This window comes from Poecile atricapillus, chromosome 6, assembly GCF_030490865.1.
Source record: "Poecile atricapillus isolate bPoeAtr1 chromosome 6, bPoeAtr1.hap1, whole genome shotgun sequence".
In the NCBI taxonomy this organism is placed as follows: Eukaryota; Metazoa; Chordata; class Aves; order Passeriformes; family Paridae; genus Poecile; species Poecile atricapillus.
The window spans coordinates 14,287,618-14,302,363 of record NC_081254.1 but is presented as its reverse complement, the minus strand read 5'-3'; the positions used below and the strand labels follow the sequence as shown (position 1 = coordinate 14,302,363).

General features: G+C 40.7%; 1 protein-coding gene across 9 annotated transcripts in view; it reads left to right on the top strand.

Annotated features, from left to right (window-relative positions):
• Positions 1 to 13,830, top strand: part of ZMIZ1 (zinc finger MIZ-type containing 1) — a 341,983-nt gene extending 328,153 nt beyond the window's left edge. For 6 of the 9 annotated variants that reach the window (XM_058840875.1, XM_058840879.1, XM_058840874.1 and 3 more), the window contains 2 exons: positions 5,389 to 5,637; positions 9,189 to 13,830. In XM_058840875.1, the coding sequence (XP_058696858.1) occupies positions 5,389 to 5,637; positions 9,189 to 9,296 (357 nt within the window). In that variant the 3' untranslated portion in view covers positions 9,297 to 13,830. The remainder of the gene's footprint in view (positions 1 to 5,388; positions 5,638 to 9,188) is intronic. The other 3 variants (XM_058840882.1, XM_058840880.1, XM_058840881.1) reach the window with 1 other exon arrangement.
• The last annotated feature ends 916 nt before the right edge of the window (positions 13,831 to 14,746 follow it).

Here is a 14,746-nt window from a genome sequence, read left to right as displayed (position 1 = left end):
TCTCCAAGAGACAGCTTGTTAAAGCAAGATATTGGATGACTTCAGAGCAGGGACAATATCTTCCCTGGCTTTTTCTCTGAGGGCAAAATTTGCATCAAAGCATTTTGAGGGGGAATTCTACTCAAGTAGCATGAAAGGCACTTTTAAACTTTTGATAATAGGACAAGCCTGCAGATTTCAAGGAGAGACACTGCCACTGGTCTGAAAATATCAATGTAAGACTAAAAAATAGAGGTTCCTCAGGTCTCAGATGGTGAGGCAGAACTGTGCATTGGAAAAGCAGCTTGCTCAGAGTTTTCTATACAGAACTTTCTGTATCTCCAGAAAATGCAGTACTGCTTGCAACTAGAAGAGCTACCAGCAGCATTTAGTTCTTAGGCATGGTTAGTAATCTATTTTAACTGTGTGTGGGGTGTGTATACATCCTTTTATGTTCATTTAAGTTGCAGGGCAGGGGGTTTAAAGTGTGCTGTTACTGCACAGGAAGGATGTTTAACTTGACAAGTCATATGTGCTGTGTCTTCAGTGAATCCTAGAAAGTACAATTTCAGAATGTAATGAGGAAACGTGGTAGCAGATGCTCAGCAAAAGCCTACTCAATGTCTCCTCTAACTGGCAGTGGGTTTTCCAAGGAGGATGGTGAGAAATAGAAGAGAGTGGAGAAAGAGTTCTTCATATAGTTTGGAGAGAGTCCAAATGCCAAGACTCTTTCTGCAAAGGAAGAGTCCAGAAACTGTAATGACTTTACCACTTTACAGGCTGATAAATGAGGACAAACATGCTGTAAATGTAGTGTTGCATTGGCAAATTCCGCTTACACAGCTTAGAGCAGTCAGAGTACTCTGCACAAGAATCAACCACACAGTATTAGTGAGAGGAAATTTCCCCACAGTAGTGAGAGGAAATAATACCAGCCTGAACCACTCACAGCTGCTTTCCTTTGAATCAAAGCCACAGGGAATTAATCTTTGCTTCCCATTACCTGACACCTACCTCTTAATTTCATCAGTTAACAGCCATACCTTTGCTGTAGTAGTTGCCCTGGTGAAATTTCTGAGTTGATAGGATATGAAGTAGTTGAATATAAAAGTGAAGAATTTGTAGCTGTCTGAAAATGTGACTGTTTACATATATCAGAGGTGAAAGTTTCTCAAGGCTGTGCATGTTCCAGAGCTGTGGGAGTGTATCTAGGCAAATGTCAATGGACTTCCACTTCTGTGGGCCAGACTGTAGCAAATCTAGTACTTGCTTGTGATAGCTGGCAATTAAAGTAAACCTTTGCCTCATTTCTCCCTCATCTATCATGATACTCAAAAAATACCATTTGGGAATAGGAGTGCTAAAGTAGATTCCCACATTATGTCAATGGCTGGTTTTCTGTAATGAGGTTTGGTTTTCAGGTCTTTTTAGCAGAGGAGAATTAACCTTGTCAATGTGACTGTGTAGCCTTCAGTCCACATTTGAGGACTCTTAGTGCTCCCACAAAACCTTTTCAGTGTTATAAAATCTCTGCTTCCCTCTTTCTCTCTTACCCTCTCTCTTTTGTTCTTTCTCTCAAAATAAGCTTTGTCTGTAACAGACACTCAAGAAAGGCATCTTTAAAATCACTGCTTTTAGAGAAATACATGCCTTTAACACATTCCTAAATTGTGTACTTGCATGTCTTTGGAGAGACACTTCATAGAAAAACAACTATAAACAAACTGTGTGATTGAACCAAGGTTTTAAGATGTTGACTGTGCTCTTTTCTGGCTTTCTGTCCTTCATTTTTACAGTTAGCAGGTTTTTGTAGTTTGCATATACTATTCACTTTGGCCATTTACAAGGTGAGTTGTAAGGGATTGGATGTTCGGTCCTTTTAGGCTTTTAAGGTCGCTCTTGCTGGAGCTGAATGCTGCTGAGGAAGTTCCTGGCGTTCCTGTGTTGAAGATTTGTGTGGTGGCCCTTACACAGTGGGAGGCAGAGAAAGTTGATCCCTCCAGACATACTCTGTAGGTCACTCCAGGAAGTGCAGATATTTGCCAGTGTAGGTAAGGCTGGGTAACCAGGGATGAATCAATCAGAATTTCCTTTCCTCAACACTGTTGTTCCACTCCTGTGGAAGAAGGAAAAAGGACCTGAAACATGACCAGAAGTAATACCTCTTCCCCAGCATAGAGTGTTGTGAGAGCTATGGAGCAGATGGTACATTGCAACAGTGCAAGATTGCTACAGAACAGCTGCCACAATCATATCATGCTTGTTTTCAGAAATTGTAAACAGGTTTTAGACGAAGGAGAATTCAGTTAGCTCTAGTTTAGTGCTTCTTGCAGACAGTGTAAGGAGCGACTGAGCAATGGATGATGACACCATAGGCTCCTACGCACAGAGAGGTGGTATGAGCTGGTACTACTGTAAAAAGTCATTGCTCTTGTTTCTATTTTCACTTTTCCTCCCTCTCACACCAGCAAAAGTTACTGCAGCCATGAAGTGATTTGGACCCAGGTACTGATGTGATTGGAAACTAATTCAGGGGCAGGGTGGAGAAATTCAGTGCATGTCTGCAAGGTTCCACCTTGCATACGTGGCAAAGGGGCGGATGGGAAAATTGGCCAAGAACATCAGCAGGGTAGGCAGGATGGCAACTTTTAGTTTTGGTAGCTAACACAGCAGAAGAGTTGGCAAAACTGTGACCCTGGTAATGGAGCGAGATATAAACCATTGACTTAACCTGGTGATTTTTTTCCCCACTAATAATTTTCCTCAGAGACAGAAGGAATATTTCTGTGCAGCTGGCAGGCCCTGTTGCTCCAGAGCTGTACATCTCAGCACTCCTAGAGGTCACTGTTGGGCTGTAGAATTGTGTTGTTCTGTGCTATTAAGCTGAAGATGTAGTTGTCTGCTATAAGCTTTTCTTTTATAGACTGTAAATGCTTTAAGAGTGCCAAAGTGTATTCCTCTAAAAACAACTCTGGAATTCGCTTGCTATGCAAGCAAAGGCAACTTTATTAGACTCTGCATTCATAGTGCAGGTCAAATAAAGGAGGTTCAGAATAAAAGAATAAAATGGTGGGAGTTGCAGGTGCAAGCCAAACATACCCAAAGTGTGTTGCTTACAATGTGTTTGCACCATAGCAAACTTACCATTGGTTAGCTGAATGCAAATAGAAAATGTTCCCATCCTGAGCATTTTTCCTTCTCACTGGGAGGTTGCTGGAGTCAGTGGCCTAAGTCAGATGGATTTGGAATCTGCGATGGCTCTTCAAAGAATATGGTGGCCCTCAATCTTACAATAAACAATTTGTCCTTATACACCCATTGTCTAAGGACCCAGGTGACTGTGTTATCAACTTAACCTATATTTAAATCCTTGCCTATGTAAACACAATGTAGAATTTCTAACTTTCTTATTCATTTTGAAATGTCTGAGAGCATACGAATGCCTCTCCTGGTTAAAATAATTATTTATATAAATGTGCCAGCCTGACCCTTGCTTTACACATTCAGGGATAAATTTAAGAGATTCTTCAATATAATCCTGCTTGGTTTTAGTTTTGGTTTTGGTTTCCTATGTCAACAACACTGTCATAAATTGCTTTTTACCTTTTGTTATTATTATTAAGCTTTCTAATTTCCACACTTTCTGTTGCACGTGTCCTCAATGAGTGAGGAAGGAAACAGTACTATTAAGACAGACATCTACTTATACTCAGACTTCTGCAAAGTTTTTGGGCTGCAAATTCTTTTACATTAAAGTGTGATCTGTGCGTAGATTTTGTATAAACTTACCCTTACAGTAACAACAATGTTGGAGAATGTTTTTCAAGTAGTCAAACTGTGACCCCAATGTCAAGATGTATATCAGTACTTTTTACCAGTTACTTTAAACTTTCATATGGGATAGAGAGGCAGATACCATGCAGGTAAAATCATTTCCACAAACCTTCATAATGCCAAAGTATTGAAAAGGACCTCCATGCAGCTGAGTGTGACTGTCCCAGTGGATCAGTATTCAAGTTTCACTTTTCCTAAGAGTAGTGAAAAGTATTTTTTAATATATTTGTTTCTCTGTATTTTTTAATGGGAACATTTTAATTAAGTTTTGTGATAACCTACCTTTTGCCTTCTGAAGCTGAAGGCTGAGGTTAAGATAACTTTGCAGTTTTTTACATGATATGAAGGGGTGAATACTGACATAGCATTTTGCTGGTTTCTGTTGGCTTGGCTGGATGAATTTCATGCTGCTGTTGTATGTATTTGTTCTTTTATTTCAGCTTCACTTTGTCCAATATCTAGCATTCCCCAAAAAATGTTTACATTTTTTGTTTCTCCATATACCAAATTAACATGAGATATCCGATTCTGAAGCATTCAGACACTTCTTTCTCATGGCACCAAGGTCCAGCCCCAGAGAATCCCCTAGCATTAAATGGGACATGCAGAAGGAGGAAGAACTGGACTTGTGCATTTTTATTGCTTCTGTGTCATGTGAGAAAGACTTTTCCCCCATTCAGTAATAGGGTTAGGAAGATGCATGTGGATTGGTAGTTTATTCCCCACAGAAAACATAAAAAAACACTAAGCTCTTGTTAGACAACTCATCCACAGCATGAATACAAAGGAGAGTATGATCGTTGGCTTAGTTTAAGCTAAGGCAATGTACTTTGCAGTCAGCAGGTGTGCAGCCACCCACAGCAGCTCGGCTCATGGTAGGAATGTGATTCCCGAGCTGCCTTGGTTCTGTCAGCCATCAGAATCCGGGAATATCAGCAAGGAAAACCTTCAGCCTTTAACAGGGGTGTTGCATTCTGAGAAGAAGAGGAGGGAAGGAGTGGAGAAGAGCTGGTGTTTACAAGATGTTTTTAATCAGCTGAAACACGAATAGGCTGCGGTGTCAGGAAGCTACCGAATAGGGGAGCTGAGCAGAAATGATGCATTTTCTCAGTAAATGAGTTTCCTGGCATAGGGATCATTCAAGAAATTCTCCATTCATTCATAACATTTTTTAGGGCAAAAGCATCTGCCTTGCTAATGCTGAGCAACACCCATAAGTCTCCTTCCCTCCTCTTTGTGGTGCATTGTTTTGCATCTTCATACACAGTTTTCCACATTACAAGGAAGCAAACCAACGGCACAAGTCCAATGTGTTTTTTCTCCTTGCAGACAACCTTCAAAAAGCTGAAACACTTCCTCCAGCATTGGGATATGGAGTTTTCTTTTCCAATGGCGCTTTTTTATTTCTTTTTTTGTTGTTGTTGTTGTTTGTTGATTGGTTTTGTTGGGGTTTTTTGTTGTGTGTGTCGTTTTTTAATTTATTTGGTTTTATAACATGCAGTTACAGAGTCAGGCACCGCGAGCACTGTACCTTGTGGCCTCACTTTCTTTTCCTGCTTTTTTCCTCCTCCGCAGATCCCTCATCCCGGCAGCACTGATCAGTCCCATACTTCCATGCAGCAAGGTTTGCACGTCCCTCACCCCAGCAGCCAGTCAGGGCAGCCATTACATCACAGCGGGCCTCCTACCCAGCAGTCCCGGCAGCCGCCCCCGGCCGCTTCTAGCAACCATCCACACAGTGACCTGACCTTTAACCCCTCCTCAGCCTTAGAGGGTCAGGCTGGTGGACAGGGAGCACCCGACATGCCGGAGCCCTCGCTGGATGTAAGTCTGTGTCATACTCTCATCTGCCTGCCATAGCGTGTGCTTCGCATCGCGCGGGAGGGCCGGGCGGGCAGGGGACGGGACCCGCTTCCACAGCACATGCCATCCTTTCATGCTTTGGTACATGGGCACAGGCGCTGCAGCCGAACTGACAGGGCACTCCTGACCTGCTGGGAGAATGGATGGTTCCTGTTGGAGCAGCTGCGTGGTGTGCAAGCCACAAGCCTCTTCTAGCACCAAGGCAGGCATTTCTTTAGGCAGTAGCTCAGACACCGGGCTGGGAGCCATGTCCTCCTTTCCCGCCCCGGCGCTGGTTGGGCTGTGCTCTCCTAGACCCTGAAGCTGTTGCAGTGCCTGGACAGGAGGACACAGCTGTACGTGGTTCTGACTGTGGCATTGCTGTGCCAGGTGAGCTGTGCACTGAGCCCTGCGGTGTGTCCTGGCCAGCGGGAGGGGGATCTGTGCTGGCCACCCTGTAACACCGTCCCTGCTCCCTGCAGCCAGAAACAGTCTGTGCCCTTCCATACTTGTTCTTGTGGGTGGCTCAGCAGCACAGGTTCCTCCTCCCAGTACATCACACAGGGAAGTAAACAACGTGGACATTTTATGCCTCTTTAGCCACCGTGGGAGGCAGCTCACAACTAAACAAAGTCTAGTTTTAAGGCCAAAAGTAGTCTTCCATCTCTTAACATTGATTCAGTGGAGTTGGATGTGACTTTTCTGAGGTATGTCTCTCTATTAGCCATCTACCTCCCAAAATACAAATCCTCAGCACTAGGATTGGATTTTTGTTTGAGTCATGCTTTCCTGTACGTGTATCTTCTGTGTGTTCCAAAGTCTGCTGCTGCACAGTTAATTTTCCTAGAGATATGTTCGCTTCTGTGCCTTGGATTTCTATCTGTATTTGCTGTTGCTGTATACTTGCATCTCCCCTGTCACACTGAGCACTGTGCTGGCAGGTAGCCTCATAGGGGAGGGAAGGGGTTTGGGGACAGAGAGAGGCTCCAGGATGCTGCAGGAACAGTGAGGCAACTTCTGTTTGTGCTTCACACAATATGGTTGTGTGCACATCCTTTGGGAACAATAGTTCATGTGGCAGTTGGAGTTCTGAACCCTTAAGGACCTTGTCTGAGCAATACTAAAAGGTGAAATAAAAATGTCCTTTTTTTCTTCTTACATTTAAGAAATGTACAGTATTTTATTATGGGTCAGGCACCCACTGGTGCCTGCAAAGAGAGAGTGAGAAGAAATCTGTACACTTACTACAGTACTGTGGTTATCACTGATGAAGGGTTGCTGGTTTCTTAATGGGAGGCAAGTTCTATACAGTGTGAGAAATAAACTTACTGGAAATACCTGTGATCCTGATCAGATGGATTATTTTAATGGTTGTGTTGTGGAACCTGGCTGGATAAAGTCCCATGCAGCAAAGCAAACAGGGCCCTGTACTATGGGCAACTTGGCCCTCTCCCTGCTGACACAGTCACGGTCCTTCTGCAGGAATTCAGGGAGATGCAGTCTAAGGTTTAACCTGGGTTAAAGAATCCACCTCATACAGATGCAGACAGACGGGAGATCTGCACAGGTACTTCAGACAGAGAACTCAAGACTGAAATCACTGGTTAGACCTCTCAATTTGCACTTCAGGACCACAGAGTACACTTCTCCAAACTCTGCCCTAAAGCTGGCACATTCCTGTAGCTTCTGTCCCCATCTCCCCCTTGCAGGCCCTGGCACTCCTGTCTCTTTTGTCCCTGCTCCAGCACAGCACTCCCAGCTCCCAGCCAGTCCTTCCTGAGGGCTCTGGTTTTCACACTAGTGGGGCAGGAGGCCGGCTGTGCTGTCTGACCCCTCTGATATGAACGTCACCCTCACAACTCAGAAGATTTCAACTTCACATATACTGTTTAAAACTTCCACTTTTATTAAAAAAACTTCTTAAAAAATCCCCTATATATGAGAATGAGTCTCAAGAGACAATTTAAATTTTTAAGAATGAGTTGTAAAGTTGTAAGACAAATTCAGTATTTTTTTTATTTCTCCACACTTGGTGGGGCTGCCATTTTCTTTTGGACTTCTTTTTTCTTTTTGGATTTTCTATGACATAAAAAATTATGATAGGAGGTAAAGTCCATATAAAAGTCTCATATCTCCAGTATTATGACAATAGCATTTTTACCATGAATAAAACAAGGTGGTAGTTTAAGAAAAACATTCCTTCTGGGAGATTCTGTTTATGTAAACTTGCATTGCAATTTTCCATTTTTTCATTTTTCCAAAATGCTTAGAAAGCAATAAACCTTTTTCTGCATTTCATGTTTAGCTTATTGAGAAATTTGTTTCTCCATATAATGTTAGAAGATGAAGTTTCATTTGCACAAGAGTAATAGAAGCATATAAATACAGTATTTATTGTTAAATGTGAAGCGGTCAAGCTTTTGGTTTTATAATATTTGAAAACATAGAACAACTTAAAATTAATTTCTTTTACCTACTGTTAAGTTTGTTAAGACAGTCCATATTTTTCTGTCTTTAACACAATACAGAATATAAAAGGGCTTTACTACAAACTGTTCCCTGCAATTTTTTATATGTGACACTCATATTTGCTTGGGAAAGGGCAAGATGCATTATAGAGCAGAAGGCATTGCCTGATGCACAGCCCAGGAGTTACAATCTGCTTGTCATCTGTCAGATCAAAAAGAATGTGTTGTGATGGTTTGAAAAACCAAATTTTATACTTGGAATACAGTATTAATGGAAATATAAATTGAAGTCCCACAGCTATTAATTTTGATACTTTAAAGCAGTGTGCAGATCAGGGCATCTTCTGTTGGATGGAGTGTTATACATGTGACCATTTAAAATGTCTGGAATTGCATGTGATGCTGTAGTCAAGTAAGTACTTCCAACCACTATAAATTCCTGCCACAGAAGGAGAAGGTCTCACCCAGCTGCTTTGCTGCTCCTCTCTCCATACTCCTCCTCAGCTGTTTTTTTTTTCCCACCTTCCCTGATTTGTTGGTTGCTTTAATCCTGGGTGAGCTCTTGCTCCAAGTCACTGTCCCAGAGCATAGATCAGTGCACTGAAGGACAGGGCTGCCTCCTTCTGTAGAGTTGCAGGCTTTGGGTGGCCATCAAACTGATGTGTGAGAGCCAGACCGGCCCTTGCTGATCTACCTTAAAGCCCAAATATGGATTACTCAAACTGCATGTTTCAAGTGTTTATTCAGTGTTTTATAGCAAACATCCATAATGAGCATTTATCCAGAAGTTTTTGTCAGCATCGTGAGCCAGGCAATATGATGGGGAAGTGGATGAAGAAACCCTAACTGAGATGATAATGTAATTCACAGGTGAAAACAGAGACTTTCACCAGCAAGTGGATATTGCATCATCTGAGGGTGTTAGGCTTGTGACACTGCCTTCTGTTTTATTTGGATATATTGTTATGAAAACCAGATTCCAGGAATGTGTGGTGTTTAAACCCTTTTTTTTCCTTATTTGTGTTTCTGTTATCTGTAATTTTTTTTTATCTTTGTATTTTATAGCTGCTTCCAGAACTCACAAATCCAGATGAGCTGCTTTCATACCTGGATCCTCCTGATTTGCCAAGCAATAGCAATGATGACCTTCTGTCTCTCTTTGAGAACAACTGAAACCATATGTATTCTCCCATCTTTTTCACTTGTTCACACGTGTGTGGCTGCACAGCGAGGAATCTTAACACTCCTTTTCCACAAGAGAAGAAAAAAACCTCACAACTTGATCCAATGGTGCACTCCCTGCTTTCTTCATCTCAGAACTGCTTTTGTTAGCTTTGAAGACTGCGAAAGTGATGGGAGAAAATAATACAAAAGTTAAATAAATGCAGTAATCTCCGAGTCTGCCATGCTACATGTGACAAAGAAGCATAGACAGTTGTGCAGCTATTGGAAACCCCATTTGGTGTTCATCCTCTAGAGAGAGAGTTCTGTGATAAACATAGTGTGAAGTATCTTGGCAAAACCGAATCTTGGCACGGGAAGAAAAATCAACAGAATGGAACTGTCTTTAATTGACCTGTCTCAGAGTGTCTTTACAATGCTTGTTCTTCCATTTTTTTGAAACTGTAACTCCCTCTACCCCACCTCTCCTCTGCCCCCCTCCAGCCATGGGTTTGCCGTGGAAAGATTGCCCTGGCCACATGCAAAATGAAAAAAGCCACCTACAAAGCTCAATAAAGCACAAATCCTACAGTCAAGTGGCAGAGTTAGGGAAGACACACAGGCCTGTCAGAGGGAGCCAGCAGTTTAGCTAATGAGACTTCAGTAACGGGGTCCTGAGATCTTCAGGCCGCAGCCATGGGTGTCGGGATTTCTGCAAGCACAGGGATCTCTTAACCACCTCTTTGCAGAGGATTCCTCTGGCCCAGCACACAGATTGGAAGCACCCTGGAAAAAATTTTTAAAAGTTTGCAATGTTTAGGGATTTTTGTGATTTGGTTTCAAATCAGTACCGTTTCTGGCTGTGTTAACATCCAGCTGTAGAGATTGCTGGAATAGATCTTGCCATGTATGCCATACATAATGGAAAAGAGAGGGGGGCGGGATGCAAACCAAACTGTTCCTGATTATTACCTACAGCCTTCGGTGCCCCAAGAGTTTGTGTCACTGTCTGTACTGCACAATGCATAGTAAGACAAGCTGGGTTGAAGGCAGCGAGGAAATCATTGCAGGATGGAGGGAGAGTAACATCATTATCTGCATAATTATTTTTAATAATCAGCTTGAGAAGGGGCATTGACATTGGACAGACGTCTTACAGCTTCATTTTAGTTTTGCTTTGCATTCTGTTTTTTGTGACTGTTACAGATACTTCAGCCTTTTCCTTTTCTCCTTCAGTTTCTTTTTTTAAACTTTGGCTGCTGGGATGAGCTCTTTCTCCTGAAGGACCGAGTGTGGGGAGAATCAGTACCTGTCAGTAGATTGCTACTGCCCTCCAGAGACCCTGCTGCCACAATTACTGTCTTGCCCCTGTGATCTTTGCTTCTCGTGTGGTTGCTGCTCCTGCATGAGCTTCCTATTGCTTCTGTGCCCATTTCTGTGCTCTTTGTCTCTCTCTCTCTCTCTTATAAATGATGTACAGTAGCTGTGTAAGAAGTGCATGTGTGCCAACTTTGCCCTCGTGGTGCAACATTTCAGCTTTTGCCCACTGTACAGTTATTGGTTTTGTTTCTTTTGATACTAAAGCATATTTGACCCTACTCCTTTTCCCAAATCCAATCAAACACCCTTCGTTTGCTCGCCACAATGCATTTTAAACTGAAGTGCCAGGCAAAATTTTGTTTGTTCCTGTCAGTTTGACTAGATAGCTTCCTAGCCCTCTGTGTTTAGTTTGCAATGCTGTAAATGGCATGCTCTGTGCTTACGACTCTGGATTTGCTTTCCTCACCAAAGTCATATTTGTAAATTCTCTGCATTTTTTGTTTTATTTTGCTCATTTTGTTAATGTTTCCCACTACAGCTGTACATGCGTTGTGGTATATATATGCTAGTCAGCAGCACCTTGCTGTAGATATTAAAGGAAATGGCGGTTTAGTTCTTTTATTTTCCAGTAGGAGTATTGAATCTGTCAAACGTATTATGTAGAAATGGTCCCACACTTATATTTTTCCTCTTTCAAGTTTTTTTAAGAAAGGCGCTGTTCATTATGCAAAATCAATTATTTTAAGAATTGCTATTGTAAATATCTTTGTGAATATTTTAGTATCGTCTTTGATAATATTCAACATTTTCATGATCTGGTTATACTTTTGCTGGTGTTTTTAAATACCTTGTCTGAAGAAAAATATGGGTCCTTTTTTAAAAAAGAAAATTGAGGGTTCTTTAACAGAATAAGGGAGTTGGGTTTTGGTTTTTTTTCCCCCTATTTTCTTTTGGTAAGTTAGCCCAAATTTCATATCCATTTATGTGATGAACTAATTAATACATCAGGCAGTACCTGGATAATCAGGGCCCAGCTCTGTCATGGAAACATAACTGTGTTTGCCTAGGGAAAAAGTGATTGCCTAGGGAAAAAGTGATTGCCTAGGGAAAAAGAAACCCTAACTGATCGACCTCTTCGTTGACTGTGGGTGATCGTGAGCTGGTAATGGCTGAGTTTGTTCGTTTGCCCAAGTGAGCAGAACATGTAGGACCAGCTGTCTGACCAGGTGAAGATGCACTAAGGCAAGCAGCAAATCTGTATGGTACCATATTTATATCGCTATACCGGAGCTCCGGTCTCTGAAACTGGGGCAAAGACACTTAGGGATGTTGGTGGGTGGGGGAGGGAAACAGTATAGTATATTTTATTCTGCTTAGAAGTGTCTTTTTTCTTATGTAGGCTTGACAACCTGTGGAGGATCTCTGCAGAATATTAAAGATACCTTGGTGTAATACATGGTAATATGGTTGTGGTGTGGTGCTGCTATCACACAATTCCTAGGAAAGACCGTTGTTCAGTTATGGATACGGATGTGTTTTGTAGCCATTTTACTGTAGTAGTTTCCCCCTGTTTTTTTGCTGCGTTTTTAATATAAATCTGGAAGTCATGTGCAGAGGTGGCTAATGATAAACTGACTTTATGCCCTTAGAGTTAGTTTTTTTCTATTTGGGGGGTAAGTTCCTTAAACCATAGGTTTGGGAATAAAGAAGATTTCTCACCATTAGTTGGAACTGGTTGCTTTGATTTTTTTAATTGATTCTATTTAATGTTCCATTCTCCACTGATTCCTGAGCATTTAAGTTAGTCACCTAAAATTAATTTTCTCTTAAACACAATATTAGTATTTTAAGCCAGGTATGTTAAGGATTGACCTTTTGCTAACTGGTAGTATTTAAAATATGTCATTTAAAAGTACCTGTTGGAAAGCATAAAGGGAAAAAAAAGCCCCATAGATATTAGCATTATGTTTGGAGCCGTGTTGGCATCTGCTTTGTACAGTAATAGATAATTAAAGCGGACAGTTGACATCTTTGAACTTACAGAAACATTTGGTTTCTAATCAGAACTTAAAAAAAGAAAGTACAATTTTTACCCATCACCCAAATGTTGGACATTTGAGACAGTTTTTAAATTTCTCTGTCAGCTAAAATCAGGTACTGTATAGTGAAGTCAGTATGAAAAAGCTTCTGAAAATTTAGTTATTTTTTTATCTGTTCACTGCCATATTAAAGTTTAGAGGAAAAAAACCTAGCAAATAGGGTAATCACAGTCATTTCTTTTAAAGCTTAATTATTATATGAGATTCCAGTAGTATTTTTCTTCTTTTTTTGTTTGTTTACCTTTTAATCGTTTCCCTATGGAAGTTCATCTGGGAAAGAACCCACAGAGATCTACAGTTCTGCTGCCAAGACATTATTATAGGACTGACAGTAGACGCCAGTGTCTGCAGCGGAGACTCAAGGGACAGCTGTACATATGTAAATGACAAATAGAGACATGTTAACAGAAATTCATTTTCCTTGGAATGTGCATTGTTTTTATTTCGCAGGAAAAAAAAAAAAAAAAGCTTGAAGCTCCATCTTATGTGGAAAATGAATCCTGTTTGTTAGCGTTTGTGGAGTCTCAGCATTTGTTCCACTTTCACTTCTGTAATATACTCTGACCCTTTGTTTTGTTTTGTTTTATCTACATGTAATATTTAGCTTACGTGTACTAGTCTATCACCTGTGTATTTTTAGGGTGCTACAGAAATAATGAAGAAAAATACGGGGATTAAAAAAAAAAAAGAAAATTGTAACCAAATTCATACTTTGTACAATTTTTGATATCACGATCAGAGGAGAATTAAAAAAAAAAAAAAAGTACAATCTGAGGTAACATGCAAAAATGGCCATTGTCTTTGTTTGTACATTGTATGTACAGTACAATGCAATCATTTCATACTTTAAACTGGTCAGAAAAAATAATTGTGATTTTTAGTCTTGCAAAACTGTATGTAGTTAGATGATGTGACAACCTAATATTTATCTAATAAATATGTATTCAGATGAAACCTGTATATTAGGTGTTCATGTGGTTATTTTGTATTTAAAGATCAAATTATTTGACTATTGCTAGACATTTATATACTCTGTTGTAACACTGAAGTATTCTCATTTGCTCATGTTAATTTTTTTTTTCCTAAATAAATTTGCAAAATTAAGGTCTGACTAATTGGCAGCTGCTTTGTAAATTCTGAGGCTTTTTTTGAAACCGTGAACTTCCCCTTTGCCCTCCCTGGTCTGAGTTAATGTGGAAGTCAGTTGCACAAGGTGTACCTTTTTCAGAGGGCAGGACTTGGTTCACAAAGGGAAAGGTGGGAACCACCCTGGAGACAGAAGATAAAAAAAAAGATTGTGAATGCAAACATGGAATCACACAGAAAAAAGTCCCTGCCAAACAAGGTATTGGTAACTTGCTGTTCAGTATGCAGGGTACTGCCTCTCTCCCAAACAAGTAATAATTACTTTGAAATTAAATCTTTATGTGATATGAATAACAGGAAAGGATGGCTTCTCTCTGGGGTTGGAACATGCAGAGACGTTAAACATCCAGGACCTTTGTTTTAAATTCTTCCAACTTTTATACTTTCCTTTCAGTTGGAACCTGTCATTAAAGCGAAATTAGACAATCTTTTTCTTAATGCATCTCCATCTTAACGTTGAAGCATTTAGTTTCTAAATGCAGCCTTTGAGTTATGAATCTGCTTAATTTACCTACCTTTTCAGCTGTAAGCAGCTTGAATGGTGACACAAGGAGTACACACAGGACATCAGCAACATGCCCAGCTCCTGTCCTGCTGGAGTTCTGCACTGAACAGAGCCACAGACATCACTCACTGTATCTGAGCACTTGTTTTAACCGATCTGCTGAGTATCTCTGTGTTTGTAGATGGCATTTCTGAAGGCGTTTAGGCTGAACTCATCTTTGGAATACATTTAGATACCTGGGAACAAACAAACATTTCACAACGTGAGTATCTATGCAAGCACGTATAGCAATTATTCCACAAGGGCACAAGTCTGTTGTTGATTGAGATGTATACCCAAGTGTGTGTTATGTGTATATATATATATGTATATATGTACACATGTATAAATCT